The sequence below is a fragment of the Mus caroli genome, unplaced genomic scaffold (assembly GCF_978045245.1).
Source record: "Mus caroli unplaced genomic scaffold, Mus_caroli_1 scaffold_13, whole genome shotgun sequence".
Lineage (NCBI taxonomy): Eukaryota > Metazoa > Chordata > Mammalia > Rodentia > Muridae > Mus > Mus caroli.
In genome coordinates this window covers 71,059,670-71,084,538 of record NW_028227268.1, presented here as the reverse complement: position 1 = coordinate 71,084,538, position 24,869 = coordinate 71,059,670, and the positions used below count along the sequence as shown (strand labels likewise).

Genomic DNA, 24,869 nt, shown 5'->3' with positions numbered 1-24,869 from the left:
TTTCTACAGAGAGCAGGAAATCACTTACAATAATTTTTACACATTAAGAATGTGCCAAGCCAGTTGAGAGCTTCTGTTGAAAGAAAAGAAACTGAAAACACTTTTGTTTCATTTCAAAATTATATAGGTGTTTATTTGAATTACAACTTTATTTAAATTCTTGTTTCTCTTGTCAATAGCAATTTCGGCATGAAAACCTGGTCAATCTGATTGAAGTTTTTAGACAAAAGAAGAAAATTCATTTGGTATTTGAGTTTATTGACCACACAGTCTTAGATGAGCTGCAGCATTACTGTCACGGACTAGAGAGTAAGCGGCTGAGAAAGTACCTGTTCCAGATCCTTCGCGCGATTGAGTACCTGCACAATAATAATGTAAGTGCTGCAGAGTCAGCCTGCTGGGACCGTGGTGACTCACAAGAGCCGCTGTGATAGTTCGATTTTTAAGAAGGCTGTTAACATTTTTCTATGTATAATACTAATAGACATCCTAAAAAACAAGGAGGGGTGGGGTATTGCCTCTCAGTTTATTTGCAGAACATAAAAGCATTTGTTGAATATGTGGTAATTATAATTATAAGTAGATTGAGTCTGGGGTGTGGCTAGTTTCGCATGAGCTGTGACCAGAATACTGCGAGAGTAACATCAAGGGAAGGGAACATTATTTGTTTTGTCTCGTGAATTTTAGAGGTTTTGGCCCATAATTCTCTTGGAGCATCATGGTTGCAGGAACACAGAGCCGTGTGCTCGTCTCATGGTGGACAAGGAACAGAAAGAGAAAGGGCCCCAGACAGGGTATATTCCCTCAAGGACATGCCCCACTTCCACCCGCCTAAAGTTTCCGGAGCCTCCTCTGACAGCAGCAGCAGTTTCCACTTCAGTACCCTCCAGTGTGCCTTTTTTAGAGGACACTTCATATTGAACCATTGGCAGAGACTGAAAGTAGTACCAATGATTTGGTTTAAAAGAATTGCCAGTAGACCAAGGACCATCTCTGAGAAAATATATGACAAGGTTGAAAGTCAGAGCTGTGATTTCATGGAAGCATCCTTAAGTGAAGAGGGGCTTGGAGTCAGGAGGTGGATATCAGGCCAGGGAATGGCAAACTGGTGCATGCCTTCAGGGGAAGGAGGCAGAGCAAAGTGACCATCACTCAGCCTGAAAAAAGGCAAGGAGGAAAACTAACTTGTGATTCTTTGCACTGACTTCAGTGGGATTTAAGTAGTAACGTAGCTCAGTAGATTTGGTTTTGTTTTATTTATTTTTTTTTTAAAGATTTATTTATTTATTATATGTAAGTACACTGTAGCTGTCTTCAGACACTCCAGAAGAGGGCTCCAGATCTCGTTACGGATGGTTGTGAGCCACCATGTGGTTGCTGGGATTTGAACTCTGGACCTTCGGAAGAGCAGTCGGGTGCTCTTACCCACTGAGCCATCTCACCAGCCCCTGGTTTTGTTTTATAAGACAAGACGACCCTCTATCTACTTTTGGCTCTTCTGAAACCTGCTGTGTAGTTCAGGCTGGCCTTGAACTCACAGAGTTCCTCCTGCCTCTGCTTTCGAATATTAGGGTTAAAATCACATGCTCAAGCCGGGTGTGGTGGCGCACGCCTTTAATCCCAGCACTTGGGAGGCAGAGGCAGGCGGATTTCTGAGTTCGAGGCCAGCCTGGTCTACAAAGTGAGTTCCAGGACAGCCAGGGCTATACAGAGAAACCCTGTCTCAAAAAAAAAAAAAAAAAAAAAAAAAAATCACATGCTCACCTTTAATTCCTGCACTTGGGAGGCAAAGCAGGCAGACCTCAGCCTGGTCTGTATAGTGAGTTTCAGGACAGCCAGCACTTCAGAGTGAGACCCTGTCTCAGAAAACCAAAGAATGTCATAATGAGACTCACTATTTTTACACTAGTACTATATGTAACAAAAAGGGACTAACAGACATGGTGTAAAGGCTGTCTGTCCATCAAGCGCAGTGTAGCCTTCTTGGGAACATGCGCACTGGGTTACTGGGTGCTCTGGTTCTTGATGTGGAGCATTTGTTGGTTTGTTTTTGTTTTTGTTTTTTGTTTGTTTGTTTGTTTTGTTTTTTGCCCCTAAGTTTTTATTGAAAACAGGACATTTAAAATAATGTGGCAATTTTAAAAATCCGAGTTTTCCGTCTCTCTCTGTTCCTGTCTCTCGGAGCAGATAGCCAGTGATGAGCTGCTGTGTTTGAGTGCTGAATGCTGCGTTGCAGTGTGGATACTGCCTACACTGGCTAGCGGGTGGTTACTTTATTTCTAGTTCTGGCTTCATGAACACTGCTGGCAACAGCTCTGTTCTAGTTACTTTGGCGGTTTTTAAAGAGATAGGGTCATGTTTTATTTCACACAAGAGCTGGGACCCAAGGTTTTGTGGTGTTCAGTGAGGGCTGTACCACTGAGTGCATGCCCAACCCTGTGACCATCACTTTTACTGTAGCTATTGTAGTAATGGCATGGCATCATTGTTGAGTAGGTGAAGTACACTGTCTTTATTCACAGATAACTTGTTCATTTACACAGAAAATTCTCACAGCATAATTCTAGTTGTAGGATAGAAGATGAACATCCCTAAATCTATTGTTTTTCTATACATTAGCAACAAATTATCAGAAATTAGAATCTTGGGCTGGAGAGATGACTCAGCAAGTTAAGAGCACTGACTGCTCTTCCAGAGGTCCTGAGTTCAATTCCCAGCAATCACATGGTGGCTCACAACCATCTGTAATGGGATCTGATGCCCTCTTCTGGTGTGTCTGAAGACAGCTATAGTGTACTCATACACAGAAAATAAAAATGGAAATGGAGAAGAGCCTGAGGGATAGAAGGTCCAGCGACAGGCCCAATGTGGGACCCAGCTCAAGGGGATGCTCCAAGACCTGGCACTATTGCAGAAGCTATAGAGCTTTCATAAAAACGGGCCTATCATGTCTGCCCTCCCGACAATTCAACAAGCAGCTAAAAGAGTCAGATGCAGATATTTGCACCCAACCAATGGACAGAAGCTGCTGACCCTTGTGGTTGAATTAGGGGGAAGCTGGAAGAAGTCGAGGAGGGCAACGACCCTGTAGGAAGACCAGCAGTCTCAACCTGGACCCCCGAGATCTCTCAGCTATGGGAACACCAACCAGGCAGCATATACCAGCTGATATGAGGCCCCCAACATATGTACAGCAGAGGACTGCTGAGTCTGGGTTTAGTCAGAAAAGATGCACCTAGCCCTCAAAAGATTGGAGGTCCCAGGGAGATAAAGGTCTGGTAGGGTGGGAAGGGGAGCAGGGACATCCTCTTGGACACAGTTGGGCGGAGAGGAGGTATGGGATGTGGAAGAGTCGGAGGGTAGACCGGGAGGGGAATAAAATCTGGAGTCTAAAATAAAATAAATGAATGTATTTAAAAAAGAAACTAGAATATTTTTTTTGGGGGGGGGTTTCGAGACAGGGTTTTTCTGTGTAGCCCTGGCTGCCCTGGCACTCACTTTGTAGACCAGGCTGGCCTTGAACTCAGAAATCCGCCTGCCTCTGCCTCCTGAGTGCTGGGATTAAAGGCATGTGCCACCATGCCTGGCACTAGAATCTTTATATACATTTATGGGCTCGTAATGCGGCTTAATCGGTAGAGTGCTTGCATGTAGCTCTGGGTTTGATAGCCAGAACCACATAGAATTGAATGTGGTGGCACACCCCTACAATCCCAGCACTTGGGAGGTAGAGGCAGCAGAATCAGAAACTCAGTATCAACCTTAGTTACATAGTGGGTAGAATACATGACACTCTGCCTAAAGTAAAATAAAATTCCATTTATAAATCAAAATAGTCTATAACTTAAGAAAAAACCTGACAAAGGGTATATAATAAGATCTGTACACTGAAAAGTAAATATTGCCAAGAGTATACTAATGCTACTAATAACTAATAATAAAATACCGTTTTTAATGGAGTGTCAATTGACAATGACAGGCCAAAGCTTCTAAAGTCCAAAAGTCAGCTCCAGATAGACTAAGACTGACACAGGCAGCGGGTCCCTGACAGGTGGGACAGAGGCGTGGCTTGCTGCTTCCTTGTTTCTTTGTTTTGTGTGAGGTGAACCCAAAGTAAAAGCAAAATAAACAAGATGAGGCCAGGCTGGAAAGCTTCTGCATGGCCAAAGAGAGAATGGGTAGCATATTTCAGATAGGAGGAAGTTCAAAAAAAGAAACAGCTTTGCAGAATGGGAGAAAAATGAAAACCAAGAAAGAACTCAAAAAATTCAACAGTAAGCAAACCGTGTGGGTAAAAATGAGCAAAGGAAACAGTATTTTTTTTTTTTTTCACTACAATTCTCTTTATTGATCAGCATTGGGCACAGCAGCTTTGGAAGAGCCCCATTTCCACGCAGACCTTGGCCTCTTTTTTTTTTTTTTTGTCATGTACATTTTATTTTTTTTTATTACATATTTTCCTCAATTACATTTCCATTGCTATCCCAGAAGTCCCCCATACCGCCCCCCACTTCCCTACCCTCCCATTCCCATTCTTTTGGCCCTGGCATTCCCCTATATTGGGGTATATAAAGTTTGCAAGTCCAATGGGCCTCTCTTTCCAGTGATGGCCGACTAGGCCATCTTTCGATACATATGCAGCTAGAGACAAGAGCTCTGGGGTACTGGTTAGTTCATCATGTTGTTCCAACTATAGGGTTGCAGATCCCTTTAGCTCCTTGGGTACTTTCTCTAGCTTCTCCATTGGGAGCCCTGTGATCCATCCAATAGCTGACTGTGAGCATCCACTCCTGTGTTTGCTAGGCCCCTGCATAGTGGAAACAGTATTTTTAAGAAGTAGACTATATATGTGAATGAAGGTTGACAGATATGTGAAAATATGCTCAAAATCTGCCATCAAAGAAATTTAAATTAAAAACAAGTCACTCACTGCTCGGATGGACATTTCAAAGCTAGGATTTAGACAGTAGAGGAAAGGAACCGTTTGTCGACTGCTGGTGGGAGTGGGGAGTACCTAGACTTTATGGGCAGCAGCATGCAGGGTCCTCAGTGACAGAAAGCTGGGACAGACAGGTGGGTATCAAAAGGAAACATAATGAGTTTGGCTGAGACAGCTGCAAGCTTACAGTCACTGCAGCAACCATTCACAGTGGCAAAGCACAGCATTAATCTAAGTATCCAACCGCAGAACATACGGTGAAAAGAAAAATGCCATGTATGTGCAATACTGAGGCTTGACAGGAGGCATAGTATCATCTGTGACAACATGGACAAGTTGAGGATACTATGTCACCTGTAAAATCTAAAAAAAGGGAGTGGGGGGAGAAAAATTTCTGTTAAAAGGTACCCAATTTTAGATTAGGGGTACATTCAAAAGATTTTTTTTGACTTATATTTTATTTTTTACTTAATTCATTAATTCACCTATTTTTTGTTTTTTGAAACAGGGTTTCTGTGTAGCCCTTGCTGTCCTGGAACTCACTCCATGGACCAGGCTGGCTTCAGACTCATAGTGATGAGTTCTGCCTCTGCATCCTGAGCTGGGGGATTAAAGACGTGTATCTGTACAAGCTACTTTTCTTCTATTCACTTGCAGAGATTGTTCTCTACGAGGCTTGTTGACTGAGTGTGCTAGCAAATACCTAGAATGTCCTCAGCCTCTGAGACTTGCAACAGCTCACCCTTTCAAGTTCTTTCTGAGCTCTGGCTGGTTCAACTCAGCTCTTCTGGCTCAAATTCCTCTCCAAGCTGACTGATTCAGTCTGGCGTCTTTCTCTGGCCCTGACTTTTTGCTCTGCTTGGACTCATATTAACTTTGGTAATCTGTTCTAATCTTCTAGCTCTGTCTCATTCGATAGCTTGTTCTGTCTTCACCTGTGTCTAGCCTGTTCTCTCTCCAGTCCATCTCTGTGAAACTTCCCCGATAAAACTGCTTTCTCATCTCTATTCAGAAGCCTCTTTTTACTCTCTGTTCTCCTGAGAGTTGGGCATATCCTGTTCTGTCAAAGCTTTCTCTTATTCCTCACTTTGGCTGCCACTCAATTAGACATCACTTTCAAACTTGGGTACTTCCTCCCAGTGTGATCCAATATCCTGCAACATACACCACCAGCACCTGGCTCAAAAGATTATTTTTGCAGCGTTGTAACTACAGTTACTGACTATTCTGTTATTTAAAACTGCTAAGAGTACATTTTAAATCCTTTTTGTAAAAATGACAAGAGGGCCGGACATGGTGGCGCACGCCTTTGATCCCAGCACTCGGGAGGCAGAGGCAGGAGGATTTGTGAGTTCAAGGCCAGCCTGGTCTACAGAGTGAGTTTCAGGACAGCCAGGGCTATACAGAGAAACCCTGTCTCAAAAAAAACAAAACAAAACAAACAAACAAAAAAAAAAATGACAAGAGGTAAGAGAGTCATTCCTTGGTGGGTTTTTTGTTTTGTTTTGCTTTTATTTTGGTGTGTGTGTGTGTGTGTGTGTGTGTGTGTGTGTGTGTGTGTGTCTATGTGTCTGTTTTGAGGCAGGATCTTTCTGTCTGGGTGTCTTGGAAGTCACTATGTAGACCAGGCTGGCCTCAAACTCAGCCATTTTCCTATCTCAGCCTCCCAAGTGCTGAGATTAAAGCCATGTGCTACCGCACCCAGCCTTGCTGTATTTTAATAAAAACATTTAATGAAACGTGTGCAGTTAATAATTATATATATAATTCTTGTCAATAAAATATTTTTTTAGCCAGCTGGTGATGGTACGTGTCTTTAATCTCAGTACTCAGGAGACAGAGGCAGACAGATCTCTGAGTTCAAGGCCAGCCTTGTGTACATAGTGAGTTCCAGTACAGCCAGAGCTATACAGAGAAACCCTGTCTGAAACAAAACAAAAAACAAACAAAAAACCCACAACTAATCAAACAAAAAACTTTCCTATTCTTTAAAAAAAAATATCTTGGGCTGGAGAGATGACTTAGCAGTTAAGAGCACTGACTGTTCTTCCAGAGGTCCTGAGTTCAATTCCCAGCAACCACATGTGGCTCACAACCATCTCTAATAGGATCTGATGCCCTCTTCTGGTGTGTCTAAAGACAGCTACAATGTACTCATCATTTATATAAAATAAATAAATATCTTTTCAAGAATAAAAAAATATATCTTAAAAGAAGAGATGCTGAGACTGAGATGGAGCAGTTAGTAGGAGAGAAGAAACGCATGAGTTTGTGGTTTCCAGAACCAAGTGATAAAATGTCATGGGGAGAGCTGGCGAGATGGCTCAGTGGGTAAGAGTACTGACTGCTCCTCTGAAGGTGCGGAGTTCAAATCCCAGCAACCACATGGTGGCTCACAACCACCCTCTTCCAGAGTGTCTGAAGACAGCTACAGTGTACTTACATATAATAAATCTTAAAAAAAATAATGTCATGGGGAGAGACAGAGGAACAGAGCTGGTGTGTGTGTGTGTGTGTGTGTGTGTGTGTGTGTGTGTGTAGGGGGGATGTGTGCCTGCTATCCTGTAAGACCAAGACTGTAAGAGTATCCTTGCCTATATATAGGGAGTTGAAAGCTAGACTAGACGACATGAGACCCTGTCTCAAAAAAACTAAGAGAAAACCAGAGTGAGTGGGGAAGAGGAGGGGGCATGATAAATGTAGGGAAGACAATCCTACATTTAAGGGACAGAAAGGAGCCACTAGCAAAGAAGAGTGTGCAGTCTCAGGACTGCAGAATGGAGGATATGGTAATAGCTCACAGTAAGAAACCGGTAAGGAGAGGCTTGAGAAGTGTCCATTTGATGTGGGCAGTTTATGCCAGCCTGGGAAACGGGACCAGAGGGCTGGCTGTGGAGACAGTGGGTACCAACTGGGTCAGTAGGTCCATCTGATCTTAGAGTGTGATCTTAGATCTTTCAGTGTTACACTGGCTTCATTTCATTTTGAAGTGATGGATGGAAAATATCTGACTTTTTTACCTGTGCTTAGGAAAATACCATTACTGTCAACTGTGAGTTAAGATTTTTCTCTAAATAGTTTTTGATACTGTAGAAAATGAAAACCCATCTTAATATACCACATTTTTTTTGTTTTGTTTTGTTTTTAAAGATTATCCATCGAGATATAAAGCCTGAGAATATTTTAGTCTCCCAGTCAGGAATTACGAAGCTTTGTGATTTTGGGTTTGCGAGGACACTAGCAGCTCCTGGAGACGTTTACACAGACTACGTGGCCACACGCTGGTACAGAGCTCCAGAACTGGTGTTGAAAGACACCTCCTACGGAAAGTATGTATACTCTTGAGAACCCGCCTGGCTTATCCCAAGTGTGTCATTCTCCCTCCACTGTTGACACTCTGCCCTCTGTGTCTGGCTCCGGTCAAAGAAAAGGGACACCTTTAAAGGTACCAGAAGCCCCTGTGGGCACCTGTGCTACCACACCTGTGGTGCCAGTGGCTGCAGCTGCTGGAGGCGGATGCTCATTCATGGCTTACACTGTATCCATGCTTGCCTTACTCCATGCTGTCACCTCTGTGGTTGTTCTGCTCCTGTGTTCTACCAAGATTAACCGATCTTATATTTTGTTTATTTATGTGTGTGTGTGTGGGGGGGGGGCTGCTTGAGGCATGAGTGTGGAGGTTAGAGAACAATTTGCAGAAATCAGTTCTTTCCAACTCTGAGCGTCCCTGAGATCCAACTCAGGTTGTCGGACTCAGTGGCTGGTGTCTTTACCTGCTGAGCCATCTTGTTGGCCTCTCCAAAGACTCTGGAATAATTTACTATAAGTCTGTGTTGAAATAGCATTTGCTGGGGCTAGACAGATGGCTTAGCAGTTAAGAGCATTGACTGCTCTTCCAGAGGTCCTAAGTTCAATTCTCAGCAACCATATGGTGGCTCACAACCATCTGTAATGGGATCCCCAATGTCCACTTTTGATGTATCTGAAGACAGTGACAGTGAACTCACATATATAAAATAATAAATATATAATAAAAAAAGAAATAGGATATACCAAGTTTCCTGTTTGTTGGGGAAAGTGACACCTTCTTTATAAAGACTGAAAGTAACGATTTTTTAAAAAAATTGTCTGTTCTAGATTGCTCATAAAGAATCATTGTCTCACAATGAACAAATATTCTACAGTGAAAATGTGTAAATAATACCACTTAAACATTATCCCTTCTAGACCCCTGGTTTTGAGATTGTCTTACGGTTTAGCTGTGGCTGACCTGGAAGTCAATATGTAGACCACGCTGGCCTCAAAAAAAAAAAAAAAAAAAAAAAAACAAAAAAACAAACAAACAAAAAAAACCCAGAGAACACCTGTTTCTGTCTAGCTGGTGCTGGGATTAAAGGTGTGTGCCATGCTCGCAGTGTTCCCGCTTTTGGGGAATAACACATATATTGGGTCATTTTCTTACACTTACACACTTTGATCGTGTCCATCTGCCCTTAGTTTCCCCCTCTTCCCCACTTTTGCTGGCAAACAACCTTATTCTTTAGCTTTGACCTTACATAAAATGTTTTTAGACTACTTATCATATATATTTGTGTTTGTCAGTGTGCCTGACAAAGTAATTTCGTCTGTGTTTTTGTTTATTTGCTTGTTTTTTCCAGACCAGTGGACATCTGGGCATTGGGCTGTATGATCATTGAAATGGCCACTGGCAATCCCTACCTTCCTAGCAGTTCCGATTTGGATTTGCTACACAAGATTGTTTTAAAAGTAGGTAGGTATTCCTGCAGTCCTCTGCCACATGTCTAAGTAGCCACTGCAGATGAGTTGTGCTTGATATCCATGTTCAGTGAATGAGCACGAAGGAAGGATCTTGTCTAGACAGGTGATGGCAGATGGATGCCCGTGCTGATGAAGGAGGTAGAAAATTCTGTTTTGACAATAGTGTTTTCTTTGCAGGAACTCAATTGCCACGTTAATTGTTGATGCTAAGAAAAGTAGTACAGGGTACGTGCCACTGAGTTAAATCTGCAACTGCAGTACTACAGGCAGCTTTCTAAAAGCTGCTGTCCTAGAGCTAAACGCTGCCCTCTACTTATACTTCTATTCAAGGACTTTTTTTTTCCTAAGAGAAACTTCAGTCTATCTTTCATTAACAGATTCCAGTATCATGAACACAAAAAGATAATTTAGGAAGAGGGCTATCCCAGGAGTTTGAAATATTCCATACATAAGAGGCCCAGAGACACCAGAAAGCAATGCAGTATCTATTAGTTACGAAATTTCCTGAAATTCTACTTCCTTTTTAGTTTCCATTAATTATTCACTTTACATCCTGATTGCAGCCCTCCCCCCACTCTTCTCCTTGGAAGAAGGTACCACCCAACCCTGGGATATCAAGTCACAGCAGGACTAAGTGCATCCTCTCCCACTGAGGCTTAACCAGGCAGTCCAGCTAGAGGAAGGGAATCCAATGGGGGTGGGGAGTGGGGGTGGAGGACAGAGTCAGAGACAGCTCCTGTTCCAGTTGTTAGGGGACCCACGTGAAGACCAAGCTGCTCATTTGCTATAAAGACTTTTTTTTTTCATAAGGACTTTTAATAATAAAGTTGCCTTTTGAAACTATTAGAGGCCAGGCAGTGGTGGCACAAACCCGTAAGTAATCCTAGCACTCGGGAGGCAGAGGCAGGCGGATCACTTGTGAGTTCGAGGCCAGCCTGGTCTACAGAGTGAGATCCAGGACAGCCAGGGCTACACAGAGAAACCCTGTCTCGAAAAAAAATAAAAAAAAAAGTATTGGAGATGGAAAATCAGTTATTTACTCAAATAACTCTCCTCTCCCTCCTCTTTCCCCTCCTCCTCTTTTTCCTCTTCCTCTCCCTCCTCTTCCCCTTTCTTTTCCTCTTCCTCCACCTCTCCCTCCTTTCCTCTTGCTTTTCCCTCTCCTCTTCCTCCTCTTCCCCCTCTTCCTCCTCCTCTTCCTCCCTCTCCTCCTTCTTTTTTGGTTTTTCAATACAATTTTCAAGATAATTCCCCAGTGCATACCCAGAGGCCTGCCTCCTAGTGGTTGACAATTAACCCTGAGTACCATAACTAGCTAAACATTTTGGTGGTTAGCCTTGTGAATGGTATTTCAGTCTGCATGAGGGGCTTGAGGAGCCCCAAGTGTGCTGGGGAAACTCTTCATAAGTGTGTAACTGCAGAATTCTGACGAAGCGGGTACTGTGAACAGTCATTAAAGCAGTAAAGCCCAGATTAGCTCTGATTGAAGATGACCTAAGGGTTGCATTCTATGTGCCTTTCTTTCATGTTTATTCTAACTTAGTTGGAAGGACATGTTATCTGCATGCTACAAGTGTGCCTGCCAGAAGACAGTGTCAAAGCACTGGAGTTACAGATGGTTGTGAGCCATCATGTGGGTGCTGGGAGTTGAACCTGGGTCCTCTGCAAGAACTGCAAGTGCTCTTAACCTGTGAGCCATCTCTCCAGCCCTTTATGTGCCTTTTTAAAAGTCCTGTTCTGAGTCTGTGTTGAAAGAGAGCTTACAACTGATGACATTAACCCTGTCATTTTTCAGAGGAAACCAAGCCATAAAGCAATGAGGAGACACATTCAATGGCACAGCATTAGCTGTGGTGAAAGGTGCTAGAGCCATGTCACCCGTGTGCACAGTTCTTTGCACTCTGCCTCTTCTCTGGCCTATTCTTCTGTACCCGCCATTCTTAGCCTGTGGGTCATGACCTCTTCGGGGGTTGCATATCAGATAGTCCATGCATCAAATGAAAATCAGCAAAATTAGGGCTCTGAAGCAGCAAGAAAATAATGTTATTGTTGGGGGTCACCACAACATGAGGAACTGTATTAAAGAGTCACAGTGTTAGGATGGTTCTGAATTACTTTAAGCTGTTTTGATTAAGGTTTTGGTCTGGAAGACTGATGGCTACTTGACAATTAAATCATTAAGATACCAATAAAGAAATGTGTTAATAGTCCCAGAATTTGGGAGGCAGAGGCAGGTAGATCTCTGAATTTGAGGTCAGCCTGGTCTACTGCAAGTTCCAAGACATCCAGGGCCACATAGAGAAACCCTGTCTCAGCCCCCTTCAAAGAGTCAAATTTTAGTGTTTTTGCTGGTAATTATATATTATATCCTAGAGTCTGGGGGGACGGAGGGGCGGGGCGGGACCATATGGTCGTGTGTATTTGCTGCCTGTCAGCAGATTACTGGAGGAAACCTCAGTGTTTAAGACTTACTAATTTTTAATAGAGCCAGACATTGAACCTAGGGCTTCCCACTTGCTAGACAAGCACTCTACAGCAGGGCTGTGTTCTTAGCCTAGAAGCTCTAGTTTTATGACATAGTTAGATATTTTATTTCAATTGTAAGGTAAAAACTAGCATTCTTCCTTGTCTCCACAGTGATAACAGAGCTAACCACATGGGATTTTATCTGAGAACAACTTTGTGATTCAGACATTTGTTCTCCTTTCAGGCAACCTGACTCCGCACCTGCACAATATCTTTTCCAAGAGTCCCATCTTTGCTGGGGTGGTTCTTCCTCAAGTTCAACACCCAAAAACCGCAAGAAAGAAATACCCCAAGCTCAATGGATTGCTGGCAGATATAGTTCATGTACGTGAAGACATTAAGGCTGGCTGAGAATTTGCAGAAATCATCATACCATGGGGTCTCTTCTTCTCTTTGGTGTTAGAGATGGAACCCATGTCTGGGCAAGCATTAACACTGAGCCTCATTCCTAGCAATAATACAGTTTTAAAATGTTACTTGGAGAGATTCCAGAAAGACCCCTAAAGTGATGTTAACCTGTTACAAATTATTGGAAATTAATAGAGAGAAATTAAGATTTAAGATACTGTGGGATAAACTGGGAACACTTGAAAGACTTTCCGTATTTCCCAACACTTTTGGCATCTGGTCTACCAGGTTGATCTTTGTCCTGCATCATCCTAACTTTCTATGGCATCTGTTGGCAGCTGTCATTTGAATGTACCAAAATTCACCTTAAGCTGGAAAACATTTAGTGAGGTGTGTGTGTGTGTGTGTGTTTTGGTTTGTGTGTTGTGTAAGTATAATACTTGATAGTATGAGTGTGTGTGCACATAGGTGCATCTTGCATACATGTGTTTCTAGAAGCCAGAAGCCTATGTCAGTTGTCTTTACTTGAATTTCTCATGTTTTGTTGTTTTTTTAGGCAGAACCTCTTTCTGGGGTATAGCTCCGTGATATAGTACATAGTGAATAGGCACAAGGTCCTGGGTTCAGTCCCCACAATGGGGAGGGAGATAGAGGGGACAAGAGCGGGAGATCTCCCTTTCAGTGAACCTTAATCTCCTGGCCAATGAACTTCATCCACCTGTCTCCTTACTGGTTACAGATACATGTGACCATGGCATCTGAGCTTGGGTCCTCAAGCTCACATGACCAGCTGAGCCATCTTCCTAGCCCTTATATCATTACTTTACTTTTTACATTGTGCTTATGGTAGGTAGTGCATGAACACAGCACAAAATTCAAATAATGTAAGGTGGGTTCATTATGAATAGTAAATTTTACTTTATTTCTCTAATTAGCGGTTTCCTATATCAGGAAGAGTGAAGAGGCTTATTTCTAGATGAGGGCTGTAGTAAAGTCCTTGTTTCTAATATACAGCTCTTTTGGGGGTTTTATTTTTAGATTTATGTGTATAGCTGTTTTGCCTGCATGTATGTCTGTGCACCATGTGTGTGCCTAGTGACCACAGGTGCCAGAAGGGGGTGTAGGATCTTGAAGTTCTTAACAGTATCCATCTGCCTCTGCCTTCAGGGTGTTGGGATTAAAGACTGCACTGTCAGCATCTTCTTGGCTCTTAATCACTGAGCTGTCTCTCCAGTCCTAATGTACACTTCTAAAAAGAAACACGGTTTCTGAAATTTCAGAACAAATATAATGACGTATCTCTACTTGTAAATACTGGTAGACATGGAACTGAATTCCATCTCTCAGAACCTAAGTAAAAAGCCGGGGCTGCGGTGAGCACCCTAACCTTACTGTTGAGGAGGGGGAGGGGGAGGGGGAGGGGGAGGATCCCGGCTACCTGCCAGCTAGTCTGGCTGGATTGCTGAGCTCCTTGTTCAGTGAAAAATAATCTCAAAACTTAAGATGGAAAGTTGTGGAGAAAAAACTCTGACATCAACTTCTGGTCTCCACACGTGTATGCTCAGCTGCACATGTGAGCTCAGACATACATCACACAAACATACACAGTCAATTTCACTTTGTGAATGTCTGTTGGGGTAACAAAACCAACCAAACAAAAAACCGTGGCATGCAGTCCTCCCGTCTTACTCTTTGTAAGGACAGCCTTCTAACCCTGTGAGCACTGCTGTGCATCGGAGCAGTAGAATTGTTAGTTTACGCTGTGCATTTGGATGGTACCAGGAGCATCTGTTCATATCTTCATTCTGGTCCTTCTACATACATTTTTAGGCAGGAACCAGCAAGATGGGTCGACAGGTCTGAATGCTTGCTGCAAGCCCGGCAGTGTTAATTTCTTCCCAGAAGCCCACATAAAGGTGGAGAGAGAGAACCAGTTACACTGTGTTGTCGTTGTAAATTCCACACACGTGCTGGGGCAGGCCTCCTCACCAGTGACAAATAGTACTCACCATCAGAAAGATGTCAGACAGATGGTTTAACATCTCAGGGAACAACGCCTGTGATGTGAGCTGTAAAGTGTGGGGAAGGTCAGCCAGGGCTACACGGAAAATCCCTGTCTCCGAAAAACAAACAAACAAACAAACATAAAAGGTGCAAGAGTAAATTTCCTAGATAACTTAGTGGTCAGAATTTCCTGTTAGAAACCTGCTTGTTTACAGACTCTGTTAGCTCTGGGTAATAACCTTGTCCTATGTCAAATGTTAAAGACTTGATTTTAGGGGCAAAACCAAAAACCTCATCTTTTATTAGACTTTTTTCTTTTTTAGGCCTGTTTACAAATTGATCCTGCTGAGAGGACATCATCTAGTGATCTTTTGCGTCATGATTACTTTACTAGAGATGGATTTATTGAGAAGTAAGCATTTGGGGTCTTCCTAGTATTTTATATTAGGGGACTTACTAGGAGGGAAATCCCTAGAGAGAGCAATGTTACAAAACACAACTATTCAGTTTAACAGAAGCCTAAGGGGGTTACTGCGTCAGGTACTGCCCAGGTACATGGTAGGCAGCTAGCTTTCGTCACAGGGCTACAGGATGGAGGCAGTGTACTACGACCCCATGCTACAGCTGCAGTCTCACCTCAGACTGTTTAATTAAAGAGCTTTTTAAGGGTCGATGTCATTTACCTTTAAAGGGTTTATTTTATGTACGCACATGTGCATGTGTGGAAGGAGGCCTGTGTAAATGAGAACAACAGTAGAGCTCCCAGAGGTGGAGTTAGAGGCGCCGTGAGCCCCCTAACACAAGTGCTGTGACTCGAACTCTGTGTCAGTCTAAAGACGTGAAGAGTTTCTGTAGCAAAACTCAAAGTGACATTTCATTAGATTCACGTCTCAAAGGGAATCTGATGTAAGTCTGTTTTATAAGTTTTATATGGTAGATTTTCCCAGCAAAATGTCTGTAAGATCTGCTGCCTGCACACACTTATTGTAAGGTAGTTACACCATCTTGGCTGGATATGGTGAGGCCTGTCATCCTAGCACTCAGGAAGATGAAGCAGGGGATTTAATGCTTGATACCAAGTTAGGCCACACAGTGAGATCCTGTCACAAACAAACAAACAAACAGACAAACAAATAAAAACAGTGCCTTCTCTTGGCATCAGTTACTATTATATAGCATCTTAATGCTTGATTGAATGCTTCTATTAAAATAAACCATATAGAAAAGATGATTGCTTAATATTGCTTGATTCATCAGATTCATACCAGAGCTGAGAGCTAAATTATTACAGGAAGCAAAGGTTAATTCATTTATAAAGCCAAAAGAGAATTGTAGAGAAAATGAACCCGTGAGAGATGAGAAGAAATCAGTTTTTACCAACACTCTGCACTATGGAAATCCATCACTTTATGGCAAGGTGAGCTCCTCCTTGCCCTTTTGTTTCAGCCTGTGTAGCTGCACATGCTTAGGACGCTAATGACAGCAGAATCTCTATATCTCTCCTCTTCTAGGAAGTGGACAGAGACAAAAGGGCCAAGGAGCTCAAAGTCAGAGTCATTAAGGCCAAAGGGGGGAAAGGAGACGTCCCAGACCAGAAGAAGCCAGAGTATGAAGGCGACCACCGCCAGCAGGGCACAGCTGATGACACACATCCCTCATCACTGGACAAGAAGCCTTCTGTCTTGGAACTGACAAACCCTGTCAATCCCAGTGAGAATTCTGACAGTGTCAAAGAAGACCCACACGCTGGGGGTTGTATGATAATGCCACCTATCAACCTGACAAGCAGTAATTTGTTGGCTGCAAATCTCAGTTCAAACCTTTCCCACCCCAATTCACGGTGAGCTAGAGTGAGAGGAGGCTTGATTAAGTAAGCTGGCCTCCTGTAGGGTGCATTGCAGACCCACTCGGACAGTGACAGTGTAGGCCGAATCTGAAAAGGGTCTTCTCAGGTTGCAATCATGTAGTAGCAGGGCATTCACTGAGGAGTTCTTGGGAATGGTAAATGAGAAGTTTTTTTCTTACCTATATAGGTATTAAACTTTGTGGTTTTTTTTGAGACAAATTGCCAGAGTCCAGACTATCCTAGAACTTGCTTTGTAACCCAAGCTGGCCTCATATAGATGGTCTACCAGCCTCAGCCCCCTCAGAGATGGGATTACAGATGTATGTCATCATGACCAACTTAGATATTTAATTGCTCACTGATATCTTTGGGATAGATTTAAAAATAATTATTTTGCCGGGCGTGATGACGCACGCCTTTAATCCCAGCACTCGGGAGGCAGAGGCAGGTGGATTTCTGAGTTTGAGGCCAGCCTGGTATACAAAGTGAGTTCCAGGACAGCCAGGGCTACACAGAGAAACCCTGTCTCGAAAAAACAACAACAACAAAAAATTTATGTCTGTATGTGTCCCTAAGTATTTGTATGAGCACCACCACATTCATTCAATGTCTGTGAAGGCCATGAGGGCATCCCCTGGAGCTGCACTTACAGGCTGTCGTGAGCCACCCAATATGGGTGCTAGGAACTGAACCCAGGTCCTGAGCCTGGAATATCTTTTTTAAAGAAAAATATCTTCTATTTAAAGAGAAAAGGGATGATTTCACTTAAGTTTTTGGCATCCATGTGCCTTGGTGTGTTAGTCTACTTAGTATTGCTATGCCAATAACTGATACTCTGTGAACATAGGATGCTTCATAGCATTGTCTGGCTCATGGTTATAGTGACTGGAGCATCCAGCAGCGTCATGCCACTGCTCTGGCAAGGGCTCCTTGGCTGTGTTACATTATAGCAAAGGAGGAGGCAAGAAACTGACCGCATGTAGGAATAACGTGTGTGCCAGTACAGGAGAAAGATTTCAGGGAAGGTGCCAGGGTCCTTTATAAAGACCCTCTTTTTTTTGTTTTTGTTTTTGTTTTTTCGAGACAGGGTTTCTCTGTGTAGCCCTGGGTGTCCTGGAACTCACTCTGTAGACCAGGCTGGCCTCGAACTTAGAAATCCGCCTGCCTCTGCCTCCCAAGTGCTGGGATTAAAGGTGTGCGCCACCATGCCTGGCCTAGAGAAATTGTATTCTTTTTTTTTTTTTAAGATTTATTTATTATGTATATGTAAGTACACTGTAACTTATGGATGGTTGTGAGCCACCATGTGGTTGCTGGGATTTGAACCCAGGACCTTCAGAAGAGCAGTCAGTGCTCTTAACCGCTGAGCCATCTCTCCAGCCCCAAGACCCTCTTTTATGGAGCATCCCTCAAGTGCAAAGATGCCTCCTAAGGAAAAGCTCATCAATCCATCTTGAGATTTAGTCACCTCCTTTTTGAAAGTCCTCACCACTTGCAGGCTCCATCCCTCTCACCACAGCACACTGGGAACAAAATTCCAGTATTTGGACCATTGAAGAACAAACTAAATCTAACCATAGCACTCAGTGCTGCAAAAATAGCTTTATTTCTGCCTCATAGCAGATTCTCTCAATGGAGAAAGAATAGTCCAGAATAAGGCCTTCATAGCAAATAGCCTTTCAGTTGTCAGGTTGTTGGTAGGAAAGCAGTGTCAGGCCAGTTGTAGGTTTAGAGCCTCTGCTGCAGATTGAGAGACTGATAGTGAGGTTGCTGGGGCTGGAGACTGGTGAGGGACAGTGAAGATATCAGGTCTTTTTGCAGACTTACACTAGAAGGTACAATGGCCCAACCAGAGCCCGCAGACTGACTTAGGCTATGGGCTGTGAGGATGAGCAGTCTGTCTGGATCAGCCAGTGGACTTGTCTGTAAGTCCAAAGGTATATTGGACCATAGGTTGCAGTGACCTAAGTGTTCCTGAGGTGATCTCTGAGTTGCACTGCCAGTAAGCTGTGGTTGTAAGCCAGTCTCAGACAAGTCTAAAAATGCAGAACTCCAGAAGTTAGATGACCCAAGTTTAGCATAGATACAGGGAACAAATGGCCCCAAGAGTCATTTCCTGACATCTTCATCAGCAGTTAGCCACGCAGTGCTTGTCCTAGCCTAGAGTTTTCAGAACTCTGGACTCAAAAGTGTTTTCTGAGACTCAGTGTTCTAATAGTATCATGGTATAAATCCTTTCCTTCGTCATAAGCCAGGGTCTGGTTATGTTGCTCATGCTGTCCTTAAATTAAAAATCCGCCGGGCGGTGGTAGTGCACACCTTTAATCCCAGCACTTGGGAGGCAGAGGCAGACATATTTCTGAGTTTGAGGCCAGCCTGGTCTACAGAGTGAGCTCCAGGACAGCTAGGGCTACACAGAGAAACCCTGTTTCAAAAAAAAAAAAAAAATCCTCAGCCAGCCACTTGAGTGCCAGTGTTATTGATGTTTATAGCCTGGCCCACTGTATATAACTTACTTGTTCTTAACACTAACAGAAGGACAGTTCTGGGAGGTTCTAATCACTTCTCATTTATTTTTAATTAATAGGTTAACGGAAAGAACAAAAAAGAGACGCACTTCTTCACAAACTATTGGACAGACTTTGTCTAATAGCAGACAAGAGGACACAGGTCCCACACAAGTAAGACAAGATGCTAGTATTAAAATACGAACTTTGGGCTGGGGAAATGTCTCGGTGTGTAAAGTGCTAGGCGAGCAAGCACAAGGCTCGGAATCTGGATCCACAGCACCTTGTGAAAATCTGGGCACGGCAGTCCATGCCTGTGAGCCCAACACTGGGGAGTCAGAGAGGAGGGTCCTGTAGTCCATGCCTGTGAGCCCAACACTGGGGAGTCAGAGAGGAGGGTCCTGTAGTCCATGCCTGTGAGCCCAATGCTGAGGAGTCAGAGAGGAGGGTCCTGTAGTCCATGCCTGTGAGCCCAATGCTGAGGAGTCAGAGAGGAGGATCCTGTAGTCCATGCCTGTGAGCCCAATGCTGAGGAGTCAGAGAGGAGGGTCCTGTAGTCCATGCCTGTGAGCCCAATGCTGAGGAGTCAGAGAGGAGGATCCAGTCCAGCCAAATCAATGAGCTCCTGGTAGAATGAGAAACCTTGTCTTCAAAAATAAGGTCAGAGCTATCCAGAAAGACATCCACTGTAACCTCTGACTTCCATAAGCTTGTGCATACACATCCTCACACACATGTACACATGTTAGAGCATGAACACACAAACATGCAATGAATACGTTAATAAAATATGGCCTCTTTAAACATTATCTACCTTTTTTTTCTGTAAGTTCTCACATTAAAAAAATCCCTCTCAGGGCTGGAGGGATGGCTCAGCAGTTAAGAGTGCGGGCAGCTCTTCCAGAGGACCTGAGTTCAATTCCCAGCACCCACATGGCAGCTCACATCTGTCTGTAACCCCAGTTCCAGAGGATCTGGAACTCACACAGACATACATGCAGGCAAAACACCAATGTATGCAAAATAAATCTTTGAAAACCATTCTCTCCCTCCTATCCTTTCTCCCTTTTTTCCCCTTCTTTCTTACCTGTTTTGGAACTAGTCCAAGATTTTGCAGGGACCAAGCGAGCATTTTTCTTTTAGATGTATTTTATATTATATGTGATTACCTACTGGTGATCATGTAGACCAGAAGAGGGCATTGGTTCCCCTGGAACTAAGAGTTGTGCATGGCTGTGAGCCACCATGTGGGTGCTGAGAATTGAACCTTGGTCCTTTGCAAGAGCAATAACTGCTCTTAACCACTGAGCTGTATCTGTATCATCTTATTCTTTATCTTAAATTGTTTCCTAAGGTATGGCTTCCATCTTTACAAATCACAAGGCGTGCTTTTCGCTTTCAAAAATATTTTCCTGGATTTAGATAGAGTTTCTAGATAGTTAGTAGATGGGGTTTTCTCGCTCTGGAAGTACTAGCCATATCTTTCTCTTTGTCGCCTGTCATTTCTTTACATAGTGTAATCAGTTTATAGCATTCAAGGCACAGCATTATTTATAGTAACACAAAGTTGAAACATCCGGGTAGGGGTGGTGCACACATTTAATCCCAGCATGCAGGAGGCAGAGGCAGAGGCAGGAAGACCTCTGTTAGGTTGAGGTCAGCTTGGCCCACAGAAGTGAGTTCTAGGAACAGTCAGGGTAGTTACATAGAGAAACCCTATCTTTAACAACAACAAAGTCAAGATTGTGGTTTTCTAAATCAAGAACAGTAAATGGACTAAAAACCTCACTTGGAAAATGTCCCTGGAAGGCTGGCTGCTTCTGTGTTAGTTATTGCTCTAGCCTGCTGACTTGTGTGTTTGTTTTACTTTTGTTTTCTTAGGGTCTTGCGATCTATCCTAGGCTGGCCTTGAACTCAAGATCTTTCTGACTAACTCCCAAGTGCTGGAACTTCAGGCATGTCCACCATACCTCATTCTGTTCTGCTTTTTGATTATTAAAATAATCTTCAGAACTGTTTTGCATCATCCAAATAGCCGGCACCTGTAGGCTTAAGACTCTATCTACATTTGGTCACCCACGGTTCTTACTAACTGGTACTTGTCTGTCTAGGTCCAAACAGAGAAAGGTGCATTTAATGAGCGAACAGGTCAGAATGACCAAATATCGAGTGGGAACAAAAGAAAGCTGAATTTTCCCAAATGTGACAGGAAAGAATTCCATTTCCCTGAACTGCCATTCACAGTACAGGCGAAGGAGATGAAAGGGATGGAAGGTATGTAGATGGCTCGCTAAGGGGTGGGGCTGTTTGTAAGAACACTTACCTGAGATCTTTGTAGAAGTAACCAGTTGCTTTGAAAAAGTAGGCGAAATAAAGAGTCAGACTTGTTTTGTTTTGTTTTGTTTTGTTTTGTTTTGTTTTGTTTTGTTTTGTTTAGGCAGGGTCTGTGTGTTTTCTGGCTGTCCTGGAGCTCACTATATAAACCAGGCTGGCCTGCACTCTCAGATATCTGCCTGTTTCTTCCTTCAGAGAGAGTGCTGGGACTAAAGGTCTACTGTGCCCAGCAAGGGTCAGACTTACTAATGATAATTTTAAAGAAAGGTAAAGACAACCAGAAAGGGTAAATGTTCTGTTAGCTTAATGTTGAGATGTTGGGGCAGAATTTGAGGAAGACAAACTTACATAACGTTCCATACATAATGTGGGGAAAGCGCTTTTCCTGCTCAGTTCCCGGAAGTGTTATAGATGATTTGGGCATGCAAGGATTTCATAGATTTTTTTTCTAAATGTAGAATTTATCATAACTTTATTATATCTTAAGGGCTAGTGAGATGGCTTAGCAGGTAAAGGCACTTGATGCCTTGATGGCCTGAGTTTGATCATGGGATTTACATTGTAGAAGGAGAGGACTGGCCCCACACCATTAAACAAATAAATAATAAAGATATTGAAATAAAATTAATCAGATACTTAAAAATAAAATTTATTGTTGTGAGCAAAAGTTTTTTCCTTTCCTTGGAAAACAGACACCTTATAAAAATGTGATACAATAGCAAGATGTAAAATGTAGAATGTGCAACTTGAGAGTCCCTCAGTGAAAATAGAGACAAGCTCTTGTGAGATCACAAAATAAAATCATACTGTATCTACAGCTCACAGTTACTCAGTCCCTTGGAGGCTTGAGTTCAAAAGTGGGCTTAGGGGCTACTGGGTACCTACCTGAAGTCCTGGAGAGGAAAATATAGTTTCAAGGAGGGGCCAACAATTACATGGTTTTTTTTTCCCCCAAAAGTTAAACAGATAAAAGTGCTGAAGAGAGAATCAAAGAAAACAGATTCATCTAAAATACCAACTTTACTTAGTATGGACCCAAATCAAGAAAAACAAGAGGTAAACACTTTATATTCTTTATAGAATGTTGTTTTGTCTTTTACTGATTGTTTAAATTTAGTTACTAGCAGAAAGTTTTTAAAAATGAAAACTTTTATAATCTTTAAACTTTAGGAACAGGTCTGTTTTATCTTATTTTTATTTATGTATATTTTTGGCTTTTGATACAAGTCTCACTATGTACCTCTGGCTGGTCTGGAACTCACAGAGATATGCCTGCCTCTGCCTCCCCAGTGATGGGATTAAAGGCATATAACACTGTATCCAGTTATTTGTGTTCTTATAACCTAGTATTGAAAGATTCCAAACGTTAGTTTGTGTACTAGTAAACACTATCCCTCCTTTGAATTTTCAGTGATTAGAACACACAGCATCCAGGACAAAGAGCAGCTGTGGTGTGTTCACCTTCCAGTGTTGCTCAGGTGACCCATGCCATGGGACACGTAGTAGCTGACTGCCCTGGGCATAGCACCACTCACTGTGTTTGCCTCTGGCTTTTCCCTTCCGTGTTCTTCCAGATTACTGTCTGTCACTGTTCCCTAACTGTTGGCCTGTTTTCAAAAATGTCTGCTGCCAGCTCCAACCCCGCTCACCACATCAGTCCTTGGATTTTATTCAGAAATCTTGCTGTCATCAACATTCATTTTATGCATTCTCTTAAGGGAAAGAGACTAAACCAACACTCACTGAGTCCCAGCATGCATGTGGCCTCAGATTTCCTACTGAGGTCATCTGTGTGCATAGTTTATAAATTTTATTATTCCCTTCTACAAATGAGTATTTTAATTCATGATAAAGTTATTCCTGCTTTATTAAAGAAAATTGAGTAAGTTAAAAATATGGAACGGTGGAAGGTTGTGTAACTCAGTTGGTAATGTGCTGATTCAGCACACACAGGCCTTCGCTCCAGTAAATCAGGTGTACAGATCTCTAATCCCAGCACTTGGGAAGTAGAGGCAGAAGAATTAAAAGTTAAAGGTCATCTTCATGACTTTGAGATCATCCTGGGCTACGAGACTGTCTCAGAGAAAACAAAAGCACACGCACACACACACATATGTATGTATGTATGTATGTATATGTGTGTGTATGTATAGATTTTTCTGAAAACCTATAAGGCATTTCCATTGTGACATTTAGAGCTATAGTCTTGTTTTGGCAGTCCCAGGACTACTTGTGTATGTCGCAATCTACTTTGCAAAACCAGAGCTGTTATTGACCAGGAAAGCCATTAAGGAATGCCTTTTAGTTCATTATAAGTCACAAGATTCTTTAAGCTTGTGCATTTAAGAGATATACTCATGTCTGGGAAATCTGCATAGCATACCATTTGCAAATCTGTTGGCTCATTGGGTGAGATAGGGGTCTTGGGTTTGCAGAGAGCTGCGATGTGCCACTGTGTTTATCCTGCTATTCCATGAGAGGCCCAGAAACCCGAACCACAGGGAAAAAATGAATCAAAGCAGTTCTCTCAGATGTTTATGTGATGTGGAATTCCTGAAAAGGTAGCCTTGAAAAGAGTAACAGAAACCAATTGTAGTTATTAGAAGCAACCAGGAGCTGTCAGTGTTGCTCAGAGCTTATCTGTACTCCATTCAGTAGCTCTAGTACATAGCTGAGACTGAGACAACAGTAGTCTGAACACATCTTGGTGAGTTAACATCAAAATTAAGAAAATGCCTGAGCTGGTGAGATGATTCAGTGCATAAGGATGCTGCCAGGTTGGAAGACCCGAGGTCTAGCTCTAGAAAGCACATAGCAGAAAGAATGAACCAGGCCTCACAAGTTGGCCCTGACCTTTACATGAACATCATGCACACACAAAATAAATCTATGTCAAAATTTCCTTAGCCATGTATAGTTTCACATGCTTTTAACACCCACACTGGAGGGGCAGAGGCAGGTGAGTCACTGTGAGTTCAAGAACAGTCTGGTCGACATAGTGAATCCCAGGCCAGCCAGAGCTTCAGAGTGAAACCCTATCTCAAAATCTAGTCTTCTAAATTTTCAGTCTGTAGTTTATTTTTAGTTTGAGAAAATATAACATACTTTTCAAAACATGGGGTAGGAGCTAGGAGTGTAGCACCTAGTGCTTGCCTAGTATGGTCTCCAGCACCCCAAGACAAACAAAAATCAGAAGACAGGGAATAGCAACTTATTTGTTCTCATCTTAGCTCTTCCATTGCTTGGTTTTTAAATTACTTCATCAAATCCAGGCACTTCCTAGATGTGTATCCAACTCTTTGGGGTCTTTGTTAGCAATACATTGACATATGAAGGTACACACTGAAGGGACTCTTTGACCAGACAGAACCCTGTGTGACTGTGAATGAGTGGCCTGATCAAGAGAGGAAAGAGCCTACAGGAAGAGGAGGCCTCAGGTAAGTAGCTTTTTTTGATAAGGAGTCCACTGTCACCAGTCTCCCGGTGCCTTTATGAAGCAACCCCTGCAGTAAAATACAGGTATTTCCTCTCATCCCTTAGCAGTGACTCACCACTTCCTGTTTGTTTTTAGAACATAAGAAATGCT

The 24,869-nt window shown here is 42.8% G+C and overlaps 1 protein-coding gene across 18 annotated transcripts in view; it reads left to right on the top strand.

Annotated features, from left to right (window-relative positions):
- Positions 1-24,869, top strand: part of Cdkl3 (cyclin dependent kinase like 3) — an 83,088-nt gene that overhangs the window by 6,591 nt on the left and 51,628 nt on the right. For 8 of the 18 annotated variants that reach the window (XM_021178012.3, XM_021178013.3, XM_021178011.2 and 5 more), the window contains 11 exons: positions 180-374; positions 8,090-8,268; positions 9,598-9,710; positions 12,429-12,568; positions 14,920-15,008; positions 15,854-16,013; positions 16,108-16,436; positions 19,030-19,123; positions 21,061-21,223; positions 22,242-22,339; positions 24,647-24,720. In XM_021178012.3, coding sequence (XP_021033671.1) covers positions 180-374; positions 8,090-8,268; positions 9,598-9,710; positions 12,429-12,568; positions 14,920-15,008; positions 15,854-16,013; positions 16,108-16,436; positions 19,030-19,123; positions 21,061-21,223; positions 22,242-22,339; positions 24,647-24,720 — 1,634 coding nt within the window. The remainder of the gene's footprint in view (positions 1-179; positions 375-8,089; positions 8,269-9,597; positions 9,711-12,428; positions 12,569-14,919; positions 15,009-15,853; positions 16,014-16,107; positions 16,437-19,029; positions 19,124-21,060; positions 21,224-22,241; positions 22,340-24,646; positions 24,721-24,869) is intronic. The other 10 variants (XR_015045070.1, XR_015045071.1, XR_015045069.1 and 7 more) reach the window with 2 other exon arrangements.